This window comes from Brienomyrus brachyistius, unplaced genomic scaffold (genome assembly GCF_023856365.1).
Source record: "Brienomyrus brachyistius isolate T26 unplaced genomic scaffold, BBRACH_0.4 scaffold142, whole genome shotgun sequence".
NCBI lineage: Eukaryota > Metazoa > Chordata > Actinopteri > Osteoglossiformes > Mormyridae > Brienomyrus > Brienomyrus brachyistius.
The window spans coordinates 89,637-114,109 of NW_026042417.1; the positions used below are offsets into that span (position 1 = coordinate 89,637).

Consider the following 24,473-nt stretch of genomic DNA (forward strand, 5'->3'; position numbering starts at 1 on the left):
AAGCAGGAGCAACAAGAAGGAAATCCAGCATAAAAGGGCCAGTCAGCCAGGAATCAGGCTGATTAATGGGGCTGCGGAGACCCAGTGGAGGGCAAAAGCCTGGTACAGCCCGCTTACTGTCCGCGAGCTCCGGGAGCCCCACCTCCTATAGCGGGCATCACAGATCGTGTCTCTGGGGTGACGCTGGCCGCTCACTGGGCAATGCAGACAGCGTCTAACAGCTCCCCCCAAGCTGCGCTAGCCTCGCCGCTAAGGGGTTTCCCGAGACGAACAGGCGTGCAAATCCGCATGGTTACTCTCATGCTGCCCTCCTGACACCTGGCTGACGGGAGTTACGTGGCACACGGACGTCGGAGGAGCACGCCGGAACCGGGCGACGTGACGGCAGGCGGCGGCGGCGGGATCGGGGCGGCGGGTCTCACCGGAGCAGCGCTGACTCAACCCTCTCCTGAAGGCGTCCATTAGGAGCCCCCACGCGGCGTGAGAATATCCCCCCCCTCTCTGCCCTCGCTGGCTGACGCACCGGAACCTGGGCTCGGATTGACTCTCTGCGACGTGCACTTCCTTCCTGCTCCGTGGCCCTACCTGGTGCCCCAAGCTCCACTGCTTCCTCCCCCCACAACCTCCCCCACCGTGCAGAGCTCTGGAGAGATACCAATCGGTTGAACCACAAACATAACCGCCTGCCCTGGGGATGGGGGGGGGGCTTGCTTTCTGTTTCCAAGGCAGCAGTACAGTGCTCTCTGACCGCGGGTTCCAGCTGCTGGAATGCCAATGCAGGGTTAGGCTGCCACAGCGGCGCCCCCTACTGCCCGCATGCGCTCCTGCAGACAGATACTTGGAACCCAAAATGAGTCAGTGATCTCTCATAGCCAGGAGGCCTGATCAAATTAAGTATGTAAAGGGGCTCTGGACCTGACCCACCCCCAGCAACGCGATCCCACGCCTCCTGGAGCGACTCATGGGTCTCCTCTGCCCTCTGATGTCAGACCCACAGGGTCGCTCCGTCTGTGGTGAGAAATCTGGGGGGTGAGAAGAAAAGGTCAGCGCTATGGTTACTGACTAATGCTCGAGTCACAGACCGCGGCGCTGCTCTTCATGTGGAATCTCACATCGCGCTGGTCTGCTTGCATGGCCCTGGGGGGGGTGACGGGCCAATCAGAAGCGAGCCCCCGATGACAGTCCTGTTACCTCCTCAGTCTGGGTATGCAGTCTGACAGGGCAGACATCAAGCTCACTAACAGAGTGTGCGCACACAGGCCCGCATACACACACCCACACACACAACGGGGGGGGGCAGGGCACAGGACAGATTCAATGTGTAAAATAGCACTTTAATCTTCAGGATCATTCAGATAAATAGCACAGGCTGCCTGGAAAATACTTTCATCAGGAGATAATGTCCCCCCTCCCCCATCGGACCCACACCGTCAGGGTTTGCATCACTGGAACTGGGCAGGGCATACAGAACCCCCCCATACCCCTCCTCCCCCCAATCTGGCCCACACTCCCCCTGCTGGAGAATCCATAAACTAATGCAGCTCAAAATGACCGGCGATCACCGGAAGAGCTGTCAGGTCAGCGTCCATGTTTATAATGATACACGACACATAATGAACCAGACGCACTGTGAGCTGGGCCCTTAATATGGCACAGTGAGTGAGCTGATTTAATTCCATTTTCCTGACCTCCTCACATTTAATTACCTGAGCTAAAGGTCCTACAGTCTATGCTAATGATGTAGCCCAGATTGCCACACTCAGTAAGCCGGCCCACTCACCTCCTGCTAAGGTCACGCTGAGTTTTAAGCTATTTTTTCTTGTCAAAAAAAGAAAACTCCGCATTTTCGGGAAAGGAGCCAAACACAATTGGCATGTAATCCTGATGCCGCCACATGCAGTCATCCTCCGGCATCACGGCCGTGAGAGTTCATTTCACATGTGATGCCTCAGATATGCTCAAAGGCAGTAGGCGCAGGAAGTAGGATCGCTGAGGGGGTTTCAGCGCCCCCCTCTTGTCTGTTTCGTTAAAGAAAAATAGCACCAAGTACGTTACTTATCTCACAAAGGCTCAGACGTGCCTTCATAATTATTACAAACCGCTCATACCGTTGATAGCTATCGAGGGTTCAGTTCAATTTTATTTGTATAGCGCATTTTCACATTACACTCACTTAGGGTGACCAGATAATCCATCAGGGAAGACACTTTCAGCTACTTCAGGTTTGACAAACTGCTTAAAAACTGAAAGGCCTCCTGTGCTTGGCTAAATAGTTCACTAAATAGTGAACGAGATCTTTGATTGGATTGTTTCCTTGACTGTAAGACAGCTGTTTCACAGTGTTAGTGAAACATGCATGATTATAGGAGACTGACCAATCGCCACACAGCAAGAACTCAGTGCATAAGTGAAATCCAGGTCCTTTTAATTAAAGTAGTAATTCAGGAATCCTGTCCTAGCGCTAAGTGTCCTCCCTGATGTGGATTCTCTGATCGCCTTACACTGTCTCAAAGTGCTTTATATAGTCCCCATCCAAAGCCGCCAGAGAGCAAACCAGAGGCGACCGTCACGTGGAAAAAGCTCACTGACTCCGTGAGACAAAAGAACTTCAGTAAAGTTTATTGGTCGTTCCGACTTTCTGCTCCCTGAGGTCAAAATGGCTTCCTGCTCCTACATCCAATGGCGCCTGACAAAAAAAAATCATACAGACTAAAACGTCCAGCAGTCCATGTCGCAGCGTAATCTGCGTGCTGCGTGGTTCAGGTAACGTGGCTGGCAAATATAGTGCATCAGCCTAACAGATATTATCTCTGACGTGCAGTGGGGGGGGGGGGTGCATCCATGTGATTGCAAACGCAGGTCAGGTGAAGTCTGGGGAGATGCTTTCCGGAGCTTTCTTCAGGCTGGGGGGTGCGGCAGTGCTGCACGTTACCACTCGAAAGTGATATTATGCTGGCTTAGGCGACGCAGGTGTCGTGGGCGGACGGTGGCGGGGTCCTCACTGACCCACAGGCGTTTTAATTAGCATCTGAGCTGCACTCGAAACAGCAGCTAAGGTGAATTACTGCAGAACTGCTCACTTCACAAAAGTAATTAGACGTGGGAATGAATGAAGATCATAACAGCACACAGCTCCTCAAGCACGGTGGCCGTGAACCTGTCTCACGATCTGACTGCTCTGTTCTGCTCGGATGGCACGGTGCCACAGAAGATTTCCTGAAGTGGATCCAGCCATCAAGAGACTGCCAGAGGCACTCACCACTTCGCCCTCCCAGGAAAGGCTGCCATCTTCTCGGCAGCAAATGTCACTCTCCCGATCACTCACGCCTGGTGCGCAAATCGCCAGTTGTAGGCCATACGAATCATCTCGACAGCCTGCAGTTCAGCTGGTCGGCTTGACGAGCAGATTGTTGCTGGCTCAGATCCCTTGACTAGTGATTGATGACTTGTACCTTTGAGTAAGTTTTTCAAGCTGACGAAACACCAACGTAGGTATTATATCATATAGAATAGAACCGTGATATTTTATTGACCCCCATGGGGAAATTTTCTATTTGCCCCCCCCCCCCCCCAGTAAGCACAAGCTTTGTGGCACAGGGTCAGCCAGTGTGCAGCACCCCATGAACAACTGGGAGTTAAGGGCCTTACTCAGGAACCCAATGGTGCCACCAGTCTGGCAGCACTGGGATTCGAACCGCCGCTCATTCAGTCCACGACCTCAGAGGCCAACCCACTGAGCTCCGCAAGTCAAGTCATTTCTGAAACACACTGACAGACAGGACTTGGAAACAGAAACCTGGTATTAAATGGAAACTACGTGAGGGGGGCCGAACGACGTGCCGCACTGCCTTGTCACTGAACTGTAAGTTCCGGTTCTTTCTGGGGCACCATCTGTTGGTCTGATGTCCGCTAAGATCATCAGGCACATGTACAGGCAGCGCTCAGCAAGCTCTCGTTCCTCACTTACGTTAAAGGACGATGCCCACATATCGTACTGTATGATTCACGGTAATATAGTCGCATGCGCGAACCCCTGTGGGCCAGATCAAGGCCTGCTTGGTAAACATCACTTCCCGCAGCATGTTGATTTTATAAAAGGCTGAGATGTAACTTGTCCTACAGGGAACGTCATCTTCCCGTGGCCGTTTTCCAGTGCCGACGCAGCGCGGGGAGGATTACGCTCCTCTGTGTCTGCATTCGGAGCACTAAGGCCCCAAAGAAAGGTGGGGAAGCCATCTGGTGATTAAGGACTATTAATAACGCAGCGAGGCCCGATGAGACCCCACAGACGTGACAGAGATGCAGAGCAGTGTCGCTACGGAGACAGCGGTACAGTAAAGCGAGGGTATCTGAAAGCACAACACCGTGATCTCTTTTCATAACATTAAATCATATTATCGAAGGGTCTGTAACAGACCACGCAGTGGGGGCAGAGGGCTGTATTTCCATCATGAATTATTAACGGTGTGCATCAATACATGGACAGGTGATACTAGCATTCATGTAAATCAATATAAAAAATATAAAAACTCCAAATATAAAAAAAAATGTCTGTTCCAGTCATGACCAGTCATTTCACCAGGCTTACTGGTTCGACCAATCATATCACTTGGTTTGCTGGCTCAACCAATGACATGACTAGCCCTGGTGACTCTTCATGGCTGGAAAACGCTGGGTGAGCACAGAAGAGGACAGTGTCTGGGGACTCACTGGAAGGTGGCCGGTCCGCTCTGTCGGTCTCTGGGACACTCTGTGCAGAAGGGGCGGAGCTGATGCCTGTCAGAGAGGCGTGGCCTTCTTCACGGGTCCCTCCCACTGCGCTGGGCTGTGGGGCGGAGTCTGCGGTCTTGCTGCAGCCAGCCACTGGTTCTGGTGCTAAGGAAGAGTGCTGTGGACACAGAGGCAGCTACCGTTACTATGGACCCCTCCATATCATGACAGAGTCCGCAGCAATTAGACACATGGATCAGCCATGAACATTCAGAGGGACCAATAGGATGCGTTATTTAAAATAATGCGTTCACCCACTTATATAGCTAGGAACGGTCCTCAACATGTGACAGTGGTGTTCAGGGTCAGCTGTGACGCTGGGCACAGGTACAGCGCGCCATAAAACCACGCTTGTCACCCAAACAGCCTGATACTGACAGACACACACAGCACACTGACTCAGTGGAAACGCGAGCAGCCCTTTGTTGAGAGGAGAGGCTCTTAAATGGACAGCGAGCCTCTGAATCTGATAAGAGTCCCACCAAGCCGGGCTGTCACCAGACCTCACGGCCCAGAAGCTGCTGGAGCCAGACCCAGGGGGACAGACAGACCCCAGGCACACTGTCCATAACCTGGGGGGCGTGAAAGGAAATTGGGCGGTCCTGAGCCTGTTAGAAGCATGGCATCAGCAGAGGCGGTGTAGGGGATGTGGGGGTGGGAATTTTGGAAGAATAGGGAGGTTGCAGGATGACTATGAAAAGGACGGGAGAAACAGGGAAGGCTGTCAGGGAAGCGACCAGAGAGGGAGGAAGACAGGCGAGTTAAAAGGGGCTTCGGGTGGCTGTGCTCAGAGGCCAACGACAGCTTGGCTGACGGCGGGCAAGGCGCCGGCCCCGGGATCGAGCGGCTGCTGAGGGAACAGGCACACCGCAGCGAGCGGAGTCCGTGTGTGACATTCATCTCACACAGGGACCAATGGATGCCATGCTTATCCGCACACGATGCCGGCAATGCACACCAGCACAAGCTCTCTGATTGGCCTGTAGCTGACACAGTTTTCTCATGCTGACGCCAATGACCTTGAGGGGAGGGAGCTTAAACCCCCCCCCCCATGTACTTGTTAGCAGCATGTGTATGTGTTTGTTTCCGTGGATACCAAAAAGCTTATACCATTGGCCGACACCTCAGTGATATCTAAATCTCCTGCCCCCATCATGTCCCCCTCATCGCCCATGGCTACACAAAACAGGGGCAGGAGGAGAGGGGGCAGCCAGCAGGGTGGGGCTCCAGGACCTGTGACTGGTCACCCACTCGCCATGGAGCCCCGGGGATTCGTGCTTTCTTGCCTGTAGGCGAGCTGAAATAATATCAGTCCTGTTTCCAGGAAACAGCCCCATGCCGCGTGCAGACGGCACGCATAGATGTCTCACACCTGCCTCCACATTCAAAAAGATGTTTTGCTCTAAAATATCACCATCTGAAAAGCCCCTTTGCATAAACAGAAGTTTTTTTTTTCTTTCCTTCAGCTGCAAAGGACTTCCACCTCGTCTAAATGACCCTCTGTACTCTGAACTGGACTGTCTTTATACAGCCAAAACATCCACCTGGACACCACCTCCTGAGAGTGATGTTTACGGGCAAACTTCTGGAATGGTTCTGATCCCACTGTATGTAACTCCCATCATCTACAAATCAATGTGTCAAGCTCAAAATGACATTCCTACAAGGTAACGTTTGCATAAAAGATTCCCCCCACATCCTCTTCCAATCCCTAATCCCCAGACTCCTTACTGCTAGGAAAGTTACCAGGTGATCAATGGCGATGATCCAAAAAGGCCGACTATCAACCTTCACCCAGAAGCCCGGGCGCCAGGACGTCCCTGCCGATACTTCACACCATCATTTGATGCCGATTGTTAACACAGTAAACGTGACCTTTACATGCACCTTCCCTTAACTCCGGCAAAGTCAATCTGTGGGCGTCCTGTTTCCATGACGCCGCCTTGGGAGGTCAGAGGTCACGGGTCCTTACTTCATATGTGACATAATCTGTCTCTCGGTTAAGGACACATTAACACACCGTTGTACACAGGTCAAGAGGCAGATGACAAGATAAATGAGGACAAGGAAGGTGCTACTTACAGGCCTCAACCAGCGACTGTGAGATTGTCGTGCTGTGATGATGCTGTGCCCTGAGACGAGATATATTCATGTCTGTAGTTCACTGCATGGCAGTATTTTAGTTCTGTTTATCCTATAGAATTGCCTAAGCAAACAAACAGTTGTAAAATGCAGCACAGCGAGATGAGGAAAATGCGTTTATTTACACAAAAAAAGCAAGGAACAAATGTGAAATCAACATTTCAGAAACAGTGACAGATCTCAGATTCACCTTGCCACAGCAGACATCTGGTGTTTTACACAAAGCACGCGGAATCCAGAAAATCGCGCGGACGTGTTCGGCGAGAGCCAGAGCGGCTCCGCGGAGCGCGTGGGCGAGGACGAGGACGAGGCCGCTGCGTTCTCGCCCAGCTCCGGAGCCTTCCAGAAACCCGGAGACGGAGCCCGCCGTTTTCTAAACAGCCAGAGCACTGGCCCCCCAATCGGGGTGTAATTGGTGCTGATCCACCATCTGCCTGGATGCATACAGAGGGTTACTATTAGCCACAGTGCATCTGTCTGCAGTGATGAGTGGCAAGGTGTGTGTTTGTGGGAGAGAGTCTTACCAAACCAGTGCCCCGCGGCCCTGCCCTCAGCGCCCGACAAGACATCAGCGGCCGAGTGCAGATTTCTGCACAGATGTGATCAGCCAGTGGGGGGTGATGCCGTTTTATGTCATTAGGGGGCGGGGGGGGTCGAGGTGGGGGTGAGGAGAGGCTTAATTACTGCCTCAACACTCGTCCACCTGCCGGCCTGGCTCGGCACTCGTTAGCAGACGGTCTCGCTGCGGTGGGGGGGGCAGAGAGGTGATAACCCTGCAGATGATGCCAACAGAGCGACCAGGAAGCCTCCCGCGTGAACGGGGTGCGGACGAGGTGGGCTGGCAGCCGCTGTGCCTCCTTATATGGGTATGGGGGCGGGGCCGGAGCTATCGGCCGGCACGGGACGCCCACGGCACAAAGACAAGAGCCGCCCCCTGCGGGCGACTCCAGGCAGCAGCTGAGGTGGAGGGTGTTTGCGGGGCGGCCCTGCCGACGCAGACCGGCCGCTCGCCATCTGTCTCTCCCGATGTCTGCACAAACGAGATGCGCGGGGGGGTGGGGGATGCTCGAGTGAGAACGCTCCTGGGGTACTGGCTCTGCCATTTACCGTCGTCTGAAAAACAAAGACCATTCGGCCCTGTGCCTGCACCTCCTCAAAGCCCCCCCCCCCCCCCCCCCCCCCCCCCCCCCAATGTGTCCCTGTCTCGCTTCCTCTGTGATTCTCGGCCCCCTGCCGTTTCTCGGCTCTGTTGACAGACACCTCCCACTGAGACACTTCTGTCCCGTGGTCCTGTGGGGTGGAGGGTGGGGGGTGAGGGACCCTGGCCCCTCCCTCTATCTTCGCACCTAAGTAGGACAGCTTAACTGCTCAGTGACACTGCCCTGGCATTAAAGCATGCCGGGCACAAGGTGCTGGCCGTGCCCCCGCTCGCTACCGCCATGCCTGGGGCCTCGCGGTGCCGCCTCCTGTCTCCTGACCCGTGCTCGGACCCGCGTGGCAGATGCACGCCCATTCTATAATGTCACCTGACCATCTGTGTGTCACTGTCTCTCTTGCTCTCTCTCTTTCACCTTTACGCATCATCAGACACCCAGCCCCCTCCCCCGAAGCCCTGAGACATTAAGCACACACCCACGATTCACAGAAGGCAAATGTGAACACCCTGATCGGCACCATGCTCCAGATCTTCCCAAAAACCTCCTGTGCCTGACTGCTTGGGATGAACAGCCAGCCAGAATAATCAGACATTCGCTATGATGAGCCCCCCCCCCCCCCCCCCCACTGCCTCTAAAGGGGAGCAAACTGTCTTCCTTACCCACCACAGCAGGACACTGCCGGCTGTCTGTGTTCTCTTCACTCCTCACGCCCACTTAAGCCCCGGGTAGGCAGGATTGGACAGAACCCCAGCCCCTATCAACAGCCAAACACCAATATGCACGCCACCTTGGCAACCGTTGTCAAGGTGCGCATGATAAAATCTTTTGAACTCCACGTTCAGCCTGACATCTGCACACAAACATGGGCCGAAAAAACAGTTACTATGCCATTAATGACTCCGCCCCCTCAGATGCCCCCTGGCCACAATGGATGTGCCAGGGGGGCCCGTGTGACTGAGCGGGATTTATGACAGGAAGTGAGGTCACTCTCAGTGAGCGCAGTTACTCAACACCACCCTGGCCGGTGACGAAAAACACGAAAGGCAGAGACACAGCATGTCTGATTGATGTTCTGCAGTTCCAGGGTGACAAATTTTTTTTTTTAATGATAACAACCGTTGACACGCACAGCTCTTTCTGTCCCACCTTCACTGACGTCACTATGCCCCCTAAAGCTCAGATCCTCATGGGTGATTTCCAATGAATCCCCCCCCCCCCCGCCACACATACACCCCCACTTCGGCCCCTGAACTGCACGTTCAGGCCTGCATTCCTGCATGTTCTCAGCTTGCAGAAGCGTTGAGATGTTCCCTCAATGGGGATGGAGTATGTGCAGGCCAAAGAGATGATTTCACTGGCCAATTGGCTGCCAGCAGGTCACCTGGCCGCCCCTACACCCCTCATACTGAGACCTGCATGCACACATTCTAGATGACCGTATCTGATCAGTCGATGCGTGATGCTATCTTCTGTTTCTGTATTACTGTGCAGGCCTCTGTTTATACTTCACGCTAATGTTTAGATCTCTATCATATCATTCACGTTTATTTATCGGACACTTAAGTCCAAAGCGGCGTCCAAGTAAGGATAAGAGAGTGGGGTCAGCCAGTGCCCCGGGAGCAATCGGGGCTAAAGGCTAACGGCAATACCATCACTCTGCCGGGCAAGGGGTTCAAACCCATGACCTTCTGCACAAAGGCACGTATCCCTACCTTCCCCAAAATAGCAGCACAATCACTCAGCCAGCCACAGGATCGAACCCATGACCTTCCCGACACGGGTGCAGACATCCAGGCCACTGAGCAACACGCCACTCAGCTAAAGTACGTTCCTCCTACAATAAAGAGACCATTTCCCTGGAAGCAAAAAAAGTCAGATAGAGGAATAGATCTGTCACACTACTGAACACCGAAAAAAAAACAGCATCCCCCCCGGTGACGATACGCTTAACCCTGAATAATAAGAATCCACTCCTACACGCTAATACTTCCCGAGACTCCGCCCCCTCCATCACACACAGCTCCATGGATACCTCCTGCTACCTCTTCCTGCGGCACCATGGAGACCAGCTCAGCGGAGAGACGGCGAGGGGGGGGGCAGTGGGGGGGGGCTTCTCCCCTAGCAGCGCTAACACAACGGCCCGCGACGGTGATTACATGACTCCTGGCCAGCCGCTGGCTTCGGGGCCGCCCCCGGGGGCCAGCCGTCGGCCGCCGTAATGAGGTGTCGCTCTCGATCAGGGCCGCGGCTGAATGAGATTAACGAAGTGTGCAGGCGAGGCGCGGGGGTCCTCTATCACCCAGCGAGCACCCATTAGCCTCGGAAGGAGGGAGGAGAGAAGGCGGCTAATTGAAACATTATGTAGAACAATGGCAGGGGCCCCCAGGTGTGGTCGCTTCAGCCGGATGGTGCATTGTGCGGGAGGGGGGGGGGGGCGCAGGAGACCCGTCTGAGACGCAGCATGGGGGCGTTCATGTGACACTCATACCCCCCCACTGCGAAAATGAACGGAAGCTGGATAAGAAGGCAGCAAACCGCAGATGTTCTGGTTTTCAGGTCTTGGTGCCGACAGCTCAAACCGGACAACATGGACATGTTTCATACCGTTCAGACCACCATATTACCACACTACCATCAAAACCTCGGCCATGAGAGGGGGGTGTGGAGGAGACACGCGAGGATACAGGAAACCTGGAACCCGAAGGTGGGCGGGGTCCCCCAGCCGGGTTAACCAGTCACCAGTAGAAATCGGGTTAGACTAGTCTGGTTGGTGGAGCCCCACAACCCCATCCGCTCTGGGTTTGGACGTCTCGGTTCCCCCAGCAGGATCTGCCAGCCTGTGATTTGATGGCGCCGGGACAGTAAGAAGCGATGTCACAGGGCGCCGGTGACAGAGGGAGATGGCGGCCTCGCGCCAGGCCGTGCCGCGCCGTCCCTGCAGAGCGATCATGCATGGCCATGACAGCTGCCACTCTCAGAGGTTAAGACCATGCCACCGACAACCGGTCGCCGCGACAACGAGGAGGGGTGCAGATCGAAGGCGGCGCTGCCTGATAAGACCCCAATTTATCTCCCAAAAATATAACTGATTGCATAATTAGCAAACAGTCAGTGAGGTAATAAAGGTGAACCTGTGAGTTCATGAGCAAAGCTTCTGTTTTAAACAAAACTGACATCCTGGAACGAGCTGTTACTGTAAAGGTTTGTTACGCGCATGAATTTCAGACTCATTCCCGATATGGGTATGAATGTACACAGCTTCTTAAGATGGGCATTCAAACAACACAAGCTCAAATACCCAGGCATGGATGCAGCTCTGAACAGGAAAGGAAGAGCTGCTCCATATTTTGTCAGCACCTGAGAACAAATTCTGGGAAACGAATGTGCGTCGAGTGTAAACCGCATCTCATTAAGGGGACCAGCATGAAAAGAGCCGGTCCCATGCTGGCGTGGACAGAGGAGCGAAGGCCTGTGTACTTCAGTGTCAGATCTGAAGAGCGGGCCATCACATGGTCACATGGCTGCCACATGGTCACATGACTGCCACATGGTCACATGACTCTCACAGTCACATGACATCCAGCACAGCATCTCCCAGCTGTTTACTTGAGAGCTGTGATTTTATGTCATATCAAAGTGTCGCTGCAGCACTACAGTGACAGGAAATGCTGCCGCTTTTTCACACAGCAGCCAATTTTGCCGTCACTGCCCTTGCCTGTAAATCTGCCTCTGGGGGGGCACTGGGGGGTCAAGTCTTTGATGGAGGGTCATCGTCATTAGAATGCAGCTGCTCTGCAGTAGTGGGTGTAGTCTTTTTTTATGAAACAGGAAACCTTGCTTTGCTATAGAGATTATCGCAGTGTTAGGTTTATTAGGATAGTAAGGCTGATGCTCCCTCTGGTGTCTGAATCTAGAATTGCAACACAGTTCATCCTACACTCACTGTTTCCTGCCTCCAAAGAGGTAATTGTTTTTAAATAAATACCCATTTTTGCCAGAAGAAGGGGGGGCAGCTGTGGCAGCAGGTTAACTGGCTGCTGCTGCCTGGGGGCCCTTCGCTGGAAGTAGAGGGGCCAGGTTCGGATCTCCGCAGCTCTCAGGTCGGCCGCCAGTCACAGCACGCTTTAGCGTGTAGGGCGAGGCTTGAGATTATAAGCACAGAGGCCATCTTCTGATAACAACTGCAAAGACCGAGGGGGGGCAAACAGTGGCATTCTCTTCCGTTAACAAGCATACCGAGCGATGGCCCCTTTATCTCCCTCAGCCACGACCGGTGAACTGATGACTCACGGGTCCTGAACTCGTTTGGCCCTGCGCTGAGATATCTCATCTTATCGGCAGGCCGCGCTGTTATCGCGTGATGCGCAAGACGGCAGCTTTTACTGAAAGGCAGCAAGAAACTGACAGGTTGCACTATTTTTCTGCAGCAGTGACCTGAGAGGTACAAACGCCGTTATCGGCCGTAGCACTACAAAGCCCGTTTGGAGGAGGGGCTCCCGGATATAGGTGGGAATGCCGTGGGCCGTTTAGTTTATTGGTGCGACATCCACAGATATAATCGGAAAGAGAAAGCTGTACTGTGAGCGGTGAGAGGCTACAGCGGCCGTATGGCACTGGTACTGTGTAAGCTCACTGCATGTCCTGCGCTCACCTCCTGCTGGGGAGGTCGACACAGCTCAAAGAGCAGGAGCACAGGGGAGGGGGTTGGGGTGGAGGCGATCTGGCGAGGAGGGGGTGAGTCAGCGGGGGAAAGTACCGGAAAGCTATTACACAGAAGCGAACTCGCAAACGTACAGTCACGGTGGGTGGGTGGAGCTGCCGCACTGTCAGCACGTTGATGAATGATGGGATCCTCAAGGTGCCTGTCAGGCTGCAGACCAGACCGCGTCACACCTGCTCATCTCTGACCCAACATCTGCTTCAAGCCGCTCCGGATTCACAAAAATGAAAATAAATGCAGATAAGTGAGGGTGCTGAGAGCTCAGTCGCATGAGAGGGGTTAGGTAAGAATAGCCAGTTCCGGTCTGCCCGGTGCAGTAATCATGTGCCACCATCTCGCCAGTCCTCCTGGTAGTTAACTTCAAATAAATGCAAAATACAGAGACTCTAAAATATAAAGTCAACATATAAACATATAAAGTCATTTTTCCGAAATCAGCAGGGACCGAACACCACGTCCATCCATCTTACATAACTGTTCACCCAGTACAGTCACGCCGAGCCTGGGGATCTTCGGTGGAAAGACAGGAGACAAAGAGGAAGATGGCGACTGGGACGCCCGTGACACAGACATGTAACATTAAAAGTGCTAAATGTTCGCATCTTAAAATACTAATAATTAAGGACCACACCCCAATCATGCACTACTGTAGTTCCCCAGAACAGGCTTAACGTCATTCTGATTGACTGTAATTACTCTCATTCCTAAATACCTGCCGGCACGAGCACGGGGAACCTGAAATGTCACACAGTTCTGAGCAACAGCACACTTCAGGTATAAGGAGGGCTGCCGTGGCAACAGCTGGCCCCTCCCTTAAATGCCCATTTTAACAGGATCTGATCAGAAGCCGTGAATGGGGACTCAAGGGGGAAACGGGATAGGTCACACACGACTCGTGCTTTGACACTGGTGGGTGACCCTGAAACAGAACATCATCCGCCCTTATTCACGAGCCACAAGCACAAATATCATGTCCTTTAGAAATAAAAGAAAAGCATGACCTGGCTGTTTGACCAGAACGACTTTTATCTGTCGAACGTCACTCACTATTAACCAGATTTCACTGAGAGGGAGGGGGGCAGGCAGCCAGGCCGAATCAGCTCACCTTCAGCCAGCCTCAGGGAGGGGAGGCGTACAGGGAATGTCCGAATACGCAGCAAGCGAAATCCCAACAGGAACCTGGACACGGTGGGAGCTCCGATCGGGCGGGTGGGGGTGGCGGGGGGGGGGATGTGGGGGATGGGGGGGCAGAAGGCAGCCAAGCGCACAAATAACAGTGTAGCACAGAGACATGCGACGCTCACACAGATTGGGTGACAGAGATAAGGGAAGAGGTTAACAGAGTAATGACTGTGTGTGTTTGTGGAGGGGAAGTCGCTGGGGGAGGGGCGATGTCAGGCCTGGAATGTGGGGGGGGGGGGGGACTAAGCCGCCTTAGGGGAGTGGTGTTTGTTTAAAGAGCATAGGGTTGGAAGTGAGGGTAAGAGGGCTCATTAAATTTGCGGGGGGGTAGTTTTGGTGTGTGCGTGTGACGTTTTTGCTGACTGTGGGAACAAATTGCGGAAAATGTCAGAAAGACGCTTTTTGTTAGCGATGTTCCCCACAGAAGAGACATTCCTGTTCATTTGATTTCTTTTTTTTTACTGCGATGGGATTCAGAAATGGCTGCAAAATCGGAGAACACTGTGAACAGTTCCGCCCACAACCTCCAGGGGCGCTCTTTCAGGGGACCTTTAGCCCCTGGCTCATTCCAGTGTTACCGGGGACCCTTTCTGCCAGCTGCCAGCAGGCGTTACACGCCTCCTCCTGACACGCGCCCTCCCCCCGCCATAACGCACGCCAGGAAAACATTCAGAAACACGGACCGCCACCCTACAGAGCTATGCCCAGCTCTGCACATCACACGTACACGCCTTTATCTGTTTACTCCTTCCTTGCACAATCGTATTGCACCGTCTCTATGGTCTCACACTACGCCTTTGCCTTTTGCACTATTTACACAATTTGTATCTGTTTACTTTCTGTTCCTTCGCTGCTGTATGTGACCGAAGTCTGTCTGTGTGTCTGTCTGAAGGATAAGTATGGGGAAAGAGAATTATGCCTGTCCTGCTACACACGTGTGCGTGTGTTGGTGCACGTGCGAGCACTGATGCTGCACTGGGCCGTGTCAGCCAGCATTGCTACGCCACGATGGAACCGTCTTCCGGGAACGGGTCGAAGGCTGTGCGAGACCCCTGTCTCGCCTCTGCCCCCTGCTAGTCTCTTTGCATACAGGCTACTGTGGACCAAATTAGCACCGCCGGGGGCTATAATTAAGCAACCAGGGCTCCCCCCAGTCTCAGCCCCCGCCCCAAACCCCCCCAACTGTACTGGAGGTGAAACTATACCGCCGAGGATCAAGATCAATTTGCTCCACAAATAACGACCCACATGACCTCTGATCAGAGGAAGATGTGTTTAGACCACACAAAGATGTATGTTTCTGCTCATTAGCATCATCGTAATCGGTTGATCTGAGACGCCGATACTATGGAGGCTCATGGGTACAACAGCGGTGGCGTGTACCATAATGCACCTGCTCACGTAAATGCAGTCAGCCCCTACGAGGGTGCCTCTGACCCCCAGCCACTGGCTTCTCTAACATTAGCAGTCTTTGTCACCTCCTCTAAGAGGGGGTTTCATTTCCCAGCAGGCCATTCACACAGGATGTGAAACAGCGTGCTGACAGGAAAAGGGGTGGGGGGCGAGAGAAAGGCAAGGACGAGGTGAGGACAGGGTGCTGATAGCAGGGGACCGTCATGCGGGTCTGCACTGATTTTGGGGGTGGGGGTGGCAGCGGCGCCTCGCCCCCCACCGCGATGCTGGAAACCCGCTGGCTCGTCCCTGAGGAGCAACCTGAGGATCCTGCTAAGATGATCCAGATTCACAGCAGGTAGCTTCTGGGTTCTGCTGCCAAACATGGAGGGGGGGAGGGCTCAGCCTCGGGCAGTGGGGGAATCTGTGCAGAGAGGACGAACTGACACCACCAGCTAGCCTCAGCGAGCCCTGGACTTGGCAGTGGGCGCTTCAACACGCCTGAGAGACAGACCACCATCCGCGTCGGCCACTTCCATGCTGCTCTATCTGGGGAGGTGCTCAGTGCCCCTGCGTAAAGGAGAAAAAAACACGGCAAACACACCAGCATTGGGCACACAAGAGGCTGGGGAAGGAACAGTGTCCTGTGGGAGCGAGAGGACAGGGCTCCCCCTAGAGGCAGGAGCAGTAAGGATGAAATCATCTAAGAATGATGTTGAAACGATGATAATGGTTATCCATCAGACAGACCACGGAGAAGCTGGATGCCAGAACAAACATCCCAGCCAAGAGAGGCCAAATGTGGGGCTTGGCGGACAAGAACACAGGAGAGGCGTGACTCGGCGAGCCAAGCCGACAGCCCCGTGATATTTACACACATCTCGGCTGTGTCGGCGCAGGTCTGGGCTCGCCGGCTCCGATGTCATGCGCGGCTGCAGCTACCGGCCATGTCCCAGCAGCATCTCGCTTCCTCTGAAGAACAAGCAGCTGTTCTGTGGCGCTCCCTCGGCCTGACGTCACTCTAACACCCCACCCCACCCCAATGGCAAATCTCCATGTCGACAACACGGGCTTGCTCCATCCGCACATTGCTGCGGAGAGCATCACCCAGTCATGTGACGATGCTAATTAAAACACTAATTAAGGTAATTTGGCAGAGGCTCGCGTGATATTTCAGACGGGTTCACAGGAATGTGACGAAAGCTACAGATGCTGAAATTTCACCACAGGCCTTAATTAACTCGTCTGCTCGAGGGTTTCGCTTTTCCATCCACTCTCGCTCTGTTTCGCATAAAACAGGTTTCGGCAAACGGGCCTGACATTTACAGTGTCTTCAGGCTACGCCGGGAAGCTTTCTCTCTCTCTCTCTCTCTCTCTCTCCCCCTCTCTCTCCCCCTCTCTCTCGATTTCTCCCTCCCCTCGAAATGGCAGCATGCTCAGCTGTCGTTAAGCACCTGAAGGATATCAAACAGCTCTGCCGTATTACCGGCCAAACTGAAACCATCTGTCATGCGGCGAATCACAATGCTGTCTGATCTGAAAAAAAAGCATCCCTTTATGGGGGGGGGGGGTGACGGTGTTCCTGGTGTGAAGAGTGATCGCTAGGACTTCTTCACCACATGAAACCTGTAGGAAGCCACACTCAGAAGAGTCTTCTGCAATTAAACACACAACCAGCAGTTGACCATCTTCCAGGGCTTTTACTGCTCTTCTGTGCATGAAGTACATAAATATCGCTGCCCACACGTGGCCAGGAGAGTAACTTCCGTGGATTCTGATGGAGAGCACGTCCATAGAGTGCCAGAGGGGGTGCCAGTCAGCGCTAACAGCATAGGATTTGGCGATGGGTGGAGATGGCATCAGAGCCAGGCGCAGGTCCTCACGACTCTGCACCCTGTCAGCCAGGAGGGAGAGTAGCACTGCGACAGGTCTAACTGTGTCATGCTGCCCTCCTGCATCGGTCCCCTATGCCCTGTGTCGATCCCAGGCCCCCCCAGCAGGTAGAGATGCAAGACACTTTTCCAGATCTCCTGGCGCTAACATTGCGTGGGTGAGTTCCCGGAACGAAACGGGGGCCCAATACAGCGCAAGAGGGGGCTGTGTGGGCAGAGCTGGCTCCCCACCCAGCAACACTGGGACCCGTCTGAAGTGCGGGGGCTGGAGAGCCAGGGCACAGTGCGACCATGCAGATCTGTGCCCCCGGAGAACACCATCCCCCTACAGCCACCGGTGCTACATTTGCAGCCAAAGCTACCTTCCCCACATCGCTGACAGCAGGTGGAAAAGAAAAGCACACAAAAAAACCAGAGCCCAGGATTAGCGGCTTTGCGCTGTGACTGGGGGAGCCGGATTCGCAGCTACAGCGAGACACAGCGCGGCGATAATGACAGGTATTCACCGGGATGGAGGAAAACTCCTCTTTGCGAGCCGGTCTGACCTGAAAACCACAGTCTTGTGCCACGAGCGAAGTTTAATGATGGGATTTTAGCCGACGGCTCCTGGCGCGCTGAGGCTCGCCCGCTCTTCCCCCACAACGCCGCGCTACTCCAGCCCCGACAGGCGGCCGCCCACTCAAGCAGCGGCTGTCGATCGCGCTCCTTTTGTTCCCACAAGGGGTCAGCGTCTCTCCCGCTGGAATCTCAGCGCGTGCCTGACAGCCCAACCGCTACGCCCAGCGGGGCTAGAGCATGCGCTCCTTTGAGGCGGATCCAGGGGCCCAAAACCGAAAGATGCGATACCTACGCCTGCACGGCTCCACATGCGTCACGCTCGGCACGGCGCCAGCGCGGAATAACGGGGGACGCGCCAATAATTCCAAGCCAAGCGGTTAACGTGCGGATGGAATATCGTACAACAATGCGAACGTGTGATGAAAACACTGAGTGCATCGTGGATATTTTTAGGGCTGCTCGTCAGAGTTTAGCGTTATTTCCTCCTCTGTATGGCAGGCAGATGGGACCCTCCAACCCCACTCCTCTGCCGTCAGCTCGCGGCAGAGATCTCAGACATGAAACGCGGCCCAAGGGAGGTGCTGGTGGCGCTGACGAGATGCGACGGGCCAGAGGGAGGAGAGGAGACAGCAGATGGGAGAGAGAACCGTGTAGCGGGGCCCCATTTCTATCCTCACACCCCGGCCGGTTTCATCCTCGTTAGCCACATTCTTGGGAGTCAGACAGGAGCGGCATCATCACCACAAATGTCCTGATCGCTGCCTCTATGTCTGTGTCTGTGTCCCCCTCGTAAGGCTCCTGACTGTCCCAGCCCATTACTCATGGAACAGAGACCAGTCCGGGACATTAACGTCAAACTTTTCACATCTTTCTCCGTTAAAACTTTGAATCTTTCATCCCTCTGCTTGTAGGTAATGCTGCACGATATTTTTACCCACAATTCTCCCCTGTCCTCGCTCTCACCCAAATTTCTGCAGGCATTTTCTGAGACAATGACGGCTTGTCCTACGTTCTGTCCCAAAGCCTCTTGTCCAAATTTTCAATTCTGTGGCCTGGCATCAGGGACCCACAAAGAAAATTCCGTATTGGCTTTTAATCGATGACTTTGAGTACAGAAACTATTTTGAATGATCTTATTGGTACTGTTAGCTGATCTAGAACTATATATGAATGAGAAAGGGGGTGACCGAGGAAGGGGGAGGTTTTTCGTAAGTGCGATGCGTTGCAAAGTTTTGTGGTGGGAGGAGCCTGGAGGGTGGAGAGACAGGAAAATGGGAGGGGCTTAACTAAGATGGGATTCTGGGAGAAGGATGATGAGTAAAATGTGGAAATTTCATGAGGAAAAGAGAAATGAGAGCAGGGTAAGCTTGATGGAATTAGGGTATAGTAGATGGAGAGGGCAGGAGGCCAGGGAACAGGCACCTCCATAAAACACAGAGCAGGCCACCTTGCTCACCGGAGCTGGCATGTTCCTGGGGAAACTGAGACCCTTTGTCCCCCATCCGGAGCCTGCCAGCTGGCAGCAACTAGGGCTCGGCCACGACACGCCTGCAAGGACCATACGGCAGCCGCGCGGGTAAGGTGCAAGCCCGGGAAACACTGGCCACCAGCAGTAGGGCAGTAGGGCCAAGCTGGTCACGCTCCAGCCCAACCGGATCAGACCGGATGCACAAAACAGCAGCTCATCTTGTCCCTCGTTGCCATGAGTACCGGCTTCATCCTCACTCACACCAATGGATCGTTGGAAAAAGCATCTAAATTTACCCTTTGGATCAATAAAGTTTATCTTGTCTTGAAATACCATTCATCGCTAATATTGCTAACAGTGTAGTACAGGCAGGCTATGCCATGCGGATGGCTTTACAGGGCAGCCCTCAGTGCCCAACTCAGGCTGAACCTCATGTAAGATGCTATTCCCAGAAACCATAAACTCTCTCACTCCCTGTCCCTCCATCAGTCACTGGAGAGGGTGCAGAGTAAAATAGGGCAAGAGGTGAGCCTCTGAAAAACATGCTAAGAAGACATGCTGTTGTACAACCTTTTAATCCAATTTTAGCTTCCTTGTTACCTTACATTCGTCTGGCCCTTAGCCACCCAGTTACCTCACAATCACCCAGCCATTAGCCACCTTGTTACCTCACAGTCATCTGGCCTTTAGCCACCCAGTTACCTCACAGGTCCCCGGCCTTTAGCCACTCTGTTACATCTCAGTCATCTGCGTCTTAGTCACCCTGTTACCTCACAGTCATCCTACTGTTAGCCACCCTGTTACCTCACAGTCATCCTACCGTTAGCCACCCTGTTACCTCACAGTCATCCTACCGTTAGTCACCCTGTTACCTCACAATCATCCTACCGTTAGCCACCCTGTTACCTGCCCTTGGCCACCACGTTGCTTCGCAGCCCTTGACAAGGAAGTGAACTTTAAGTAACCAAATAGCTAGTGGTGCACCAATGTGTAAATTCTGGCCAATCCTGTTAACCAGTCTAATCTTACCAATACAGATAACGGATACCAATAACCGGCAGTACCGATTAGCGAAATGACATTGCATCATTTTCCTTTTACTTTGAGACCCCTATTCCAATACAATCATCCCCATTATTTTAGTAGTTGTGTCTTCAGCTCTGGAGCTGGTAACTTTGAATATTGACTAAAGTCTAAATTTCAGCCGGCAGTATCGACCAATATTGACAAACGAGACCGATGCCGATGTACAATTTGTGATGAATGTTAGCCGATACTCATATGTCAGCTGACATATCATGCATCTCTGCAAACACCACAAAAAATTCAGAATGCAACCCAGCAAAGAGATTTTCAGTGAGCTAACATGCACCATCTACAATGACTCCCACCCCCAGGAACCCCCCGTACACCAAATATCGGGGGTGGGGCCATGGAGCAGCCCACCCCTCCCCAAGCAGTAAGATTCTGCTTCAGAACTGGACTCTTTGCTGCATGCTGCTAGGCCCTTGATCTAATCTGGGGGGGGGGGGGGGGGGCTTCCACAGTGAACAAGAAGGGCTGGGAATGTCTGTGCCTCACAGACAAAACCGCAGAGGGAAAGAGCAGCTGTATGTACAGATAGCTGAGCCTGGGGGGGTGGGGTGGGGGAATGAGAAAGTAAACTAATCACAGCGATTCGCCGACATGACACCTCACACAGAGCGGAGGAGCGGGAGAGAGGAGGAGACAGAGGAGGAGAGAAGGAGAACAGCAGGGTGTTCAAACACATCCCCGAGAAACTGACAGCAACAAGTGTGGAGGGAGGGAGGGAGAGTAGGGGGCTCAGAGATGCCACACAGAGAAAGAGAGAGGCTGCCCAGCCCCACGGCATTTACTAAACACACGACCCCCCCATCTTCCTATAAAGGAAAAACAACTAGGCACCCTGGGAAAAAAAAAGGCCAGTGGAAAAAAAGGTGAGGCTGTGCAGAGCGAGGCATGCTGAGGAGAGAGGGAGAAGGAGGAGAGGGAAACAGAGAGAGCGAGGGAGGAGAGGCGCAGGGGAGGCAGAGTCAATGACGACGGCAGAACAACACGGCGTGGCCCCCGCCAGCTCACCTGGAACCGTGCTGCGCTGACAGGCAAGGTTCGCCTCGGCAACTGTGGCCGTCACCACGGCATAAAGAGCAATCCGGGGATGGGCGACTGTGTGTGTGTGTGTGTGTGTCAGAGAGAACTGAGGGGCTGCGGAGGAGCCTGAGAAGCCTGTACTGGGGGGGCGGGGGGGGGGTTTCTTTCCTGCCAGGTCTCCCTCTGTAGGGACTCTTTATTGGTTTTTTTCCCAAAGGGGGGAGAAGTAAATCAGGGATGGTGAGCCAAAACTGACAAAGAGTCAGGCAGGGAACAAAGGAAACATATGGCCTGAGCAGCAATGGCCTGTAAATTAAACATAAAGAGGAGATTAAATAATGAACGTGTTTTCACAAGCGTCAGTCAAGCAGGGGCGGGTCGTACCACTGCGGGGGGCATGGGGGTGCCAGGCAGGGTATGCAGGCAGAAGATTTCACTTACTGCAGTGAGCAGCTTCTCACACAAATAATGTTTGCATGTGTATCTGTGTGTGTGGGGAGGGGGGGGGGGTTACTAACCATGAAACACCCTGAGAATTCAAATGATAATTAGGCTACCAAAAGCTGGGATAACGTAAGTCTGCTCGAGGCAAATAACATCAAGGCACCCCTTTACAGAGTGGACTAATCCATTTCAAATCTGCCAGCTGCTGTGTGGATTTCTGATGGTAATTGTATTACAATCCACCCCACCCACCCCCCACGACCCCCCACCGCCACCTCCTAAAGGTACCTGCAGGCCTGACGTCGAGGCAGTGCAGTCCTTTGCTCTAGCGTGCTGCTTCACTGGATGCCCTGGCCGTGCGTGAGGGGGGGGAAGGTTGAGGACGCGGAGGCGTGTAGGAACTGTCATCCCGGCCAGATCCATGTGTGTGCCCACCCCTTAGGCAGGGTAATGCACCGACCCCGAAACGCTATGCGATCTGGGAGGATGAGTAGGCGACGCCCCCCACCCCCTGCATCTGGAGTGTACATAAATCAATTTTCCACCTGACACAGTAATGGAAGGTGACTGAATGGGATTTCGGGAAACGCCACGTGAGGAGGCTCGACACGCTGCCCGCCGGGACGATGTTCCGCAGGCGTCCGCGCGGTGACATCAGAGCCGCCGGTAAGAGGCGGCTGACAGCCGCGCCTGAGCCAGTCAGTGGCGGACCGGCGGACGGTCTGTCGCAGCAGCCCCTGCTGGCGGCTGACGGATGGCGTGCAGCTGACAGCTTTTCCCGGAGATGAAGAGGAAGCGTCCCGGGGCTGCTGTCGAGACGGCGTGTGGCACGTGACGCGCCCACCTCCCCTGTAACGCGTAATGAGAACACACAAAGAGACACCCCCCACCACCACTGCCGCCGCCCCCCTTTAGGCAAAATGACAGCCGCTGCGGTATCCGCCCGTCACCTGTGACAAAGTACCGCGTCTTTGCCGGATCTGCGGGGGAGCCGATCTGCTTTAACCCCTCGCATCCGGTGCCGAATCACGGCAGGCGAGCGGCGGCGAGCTCCCTTCCCAGAGCGGTGACACAGAACTCCGCCGCTCCCCTCCAGTGACCGGCGCCGCTCCCCCGAATGGAATGAGCAGCTGAGAGGAGGGAGCCTGGCTGCCAGGCAACCTGTTTGCATCCCTCCGTATGAAAGCTATATTCCTCCCCGAAGGCTTCCGAAGGAGCGCAGACCTCTCTCTCGGCAGGACGGCGGCATCGGTGACGGCCCAGAGTGCCTCCGGAGATCCAGGAGGCCTCCGTAACCATGTGGACGGCAGTGGGAAGCAGAAAGAGGCGGGGCCATGGCAGCAGGCAGACCGCAGCATGTTAAGGGGCCAGTATCAGGCTCCAGTTACCTTAGATTACACAGGTTTTCACACCCTATATACAAGAACTTTCTCTTTCTACCACAAACAGGCTGACCAGTGGGAGGCGCCGCGCCGAGACCCCTGCAGCCTGGCTGGGGATTAAATTCCCTTTCCCATCATGCTGCGTGCCGACGGCAGGTGTGTGCGTGTAAAATGAACTCTCTTCATTAACAGCACAGCGATCCGTCACTGTCTCATTATTGGGCTGCGAGATGTAAAGATCTGGATAGGAATAGTAAGGGTTTGGGATCAGGATGTAAATGGCATGACTCTGCAGGCATACTGGCATGTATACATAGCTGTGCGTGTGTGTGTGTGTGTGTGTGGGACCAAATGCCCCACAAAGTGATAAAAGCTTATTATTTTGATGTTGTGGGGACCACCTTCAAGTAAAGTCAAATTAAATAGGTCTTTAATGTCATTTTTAACCATACAGTACACAGTTAAAAATGAAACATCGTTTCTCTTGGACCAAGGTTCCCACAAGGAGACAATCTGTGACTGCAATCAAAAATATATTTTGTTTGATTCCTTATGGGTAAGGTTTGGCTGGGTGGGGGTTCAGGTTGACATTGTTGGTGCCCATCCTGCCCTTTGTGTCTCTTCCCCATTTGGCCAGTAGGTGTTGCTGGCCATCCCGTCCTCCCCTGTCATTGATTCCTTTACCCTTGTGTGTTTCACTCTCCTTCTGGATGGCTGCATAGCTCAATGGCCTGAGTGTTTGGCTCCCTGAGTGCGGGTTTGAACCCTGCTTAAGTCCAGCTTCACCTTCTTCTGGTTTCTTGTTTGACTTTTGTTGACCTCTCCTATCTTTCTTCTCCCACCTGTGGTTCACCCTCCTTCTCTTAGGTTCTGTACTAGCCTTGTATTCCCAGTGTTAGATTAGTGTTTTACAGTTTGTCTGTTAATCTTCCTAGTTCTGTGATTATCCCTTTTCTTTAGCTGCACCTGTTGCTTATTACTCTGTTCTATTTGATTGGTTGTCTTGTTACTGTGTCATTCCTGCATCCTCGTTAGTTCAGTTTTGGTTTGTGCATTTAAGTTCCTGCCTTAGCACCTTTTCCTCAGTGAGTCATCGGATATGCGTGTAGGTGAATTCTGCGTGCCTCTGCTTTATTTTGTTAATGAACCCCTTGTGTTGTCTTGGAACTTCCAGTGGATCGTCGCCCTCTTTACGTCTACACCACACTCTGCCGTGACAGATCATGGTTATGTCCATAGAAATGAATGGACAAA

At 53.6% G+C, this 24,473-nt stretch overlaps 1 protein-coding gene across 1 annotated transcript in view; it reads right to left on the reverse strand.

Moving 5' to 3' along the window:
- LOC125727997 (uncharacterized) overlaps positions 1 to 24,473 on the reverse strand; it is a 107,750-nt gene that overhangs the window by 50,016 nt on the left and 33,261 nt on the right. The window contains exon 2 of the mRNA XM_049005019.1: positions 4,711 to 4,888. Within this exon, the coding sequence (XP_048860976.1) occupies positions 4,711 to 4,888 (178 nt within the window). The remainder of the gene's footprint in view (positions 1 to 4,710; positions 4,889 to 24,473) is intronic.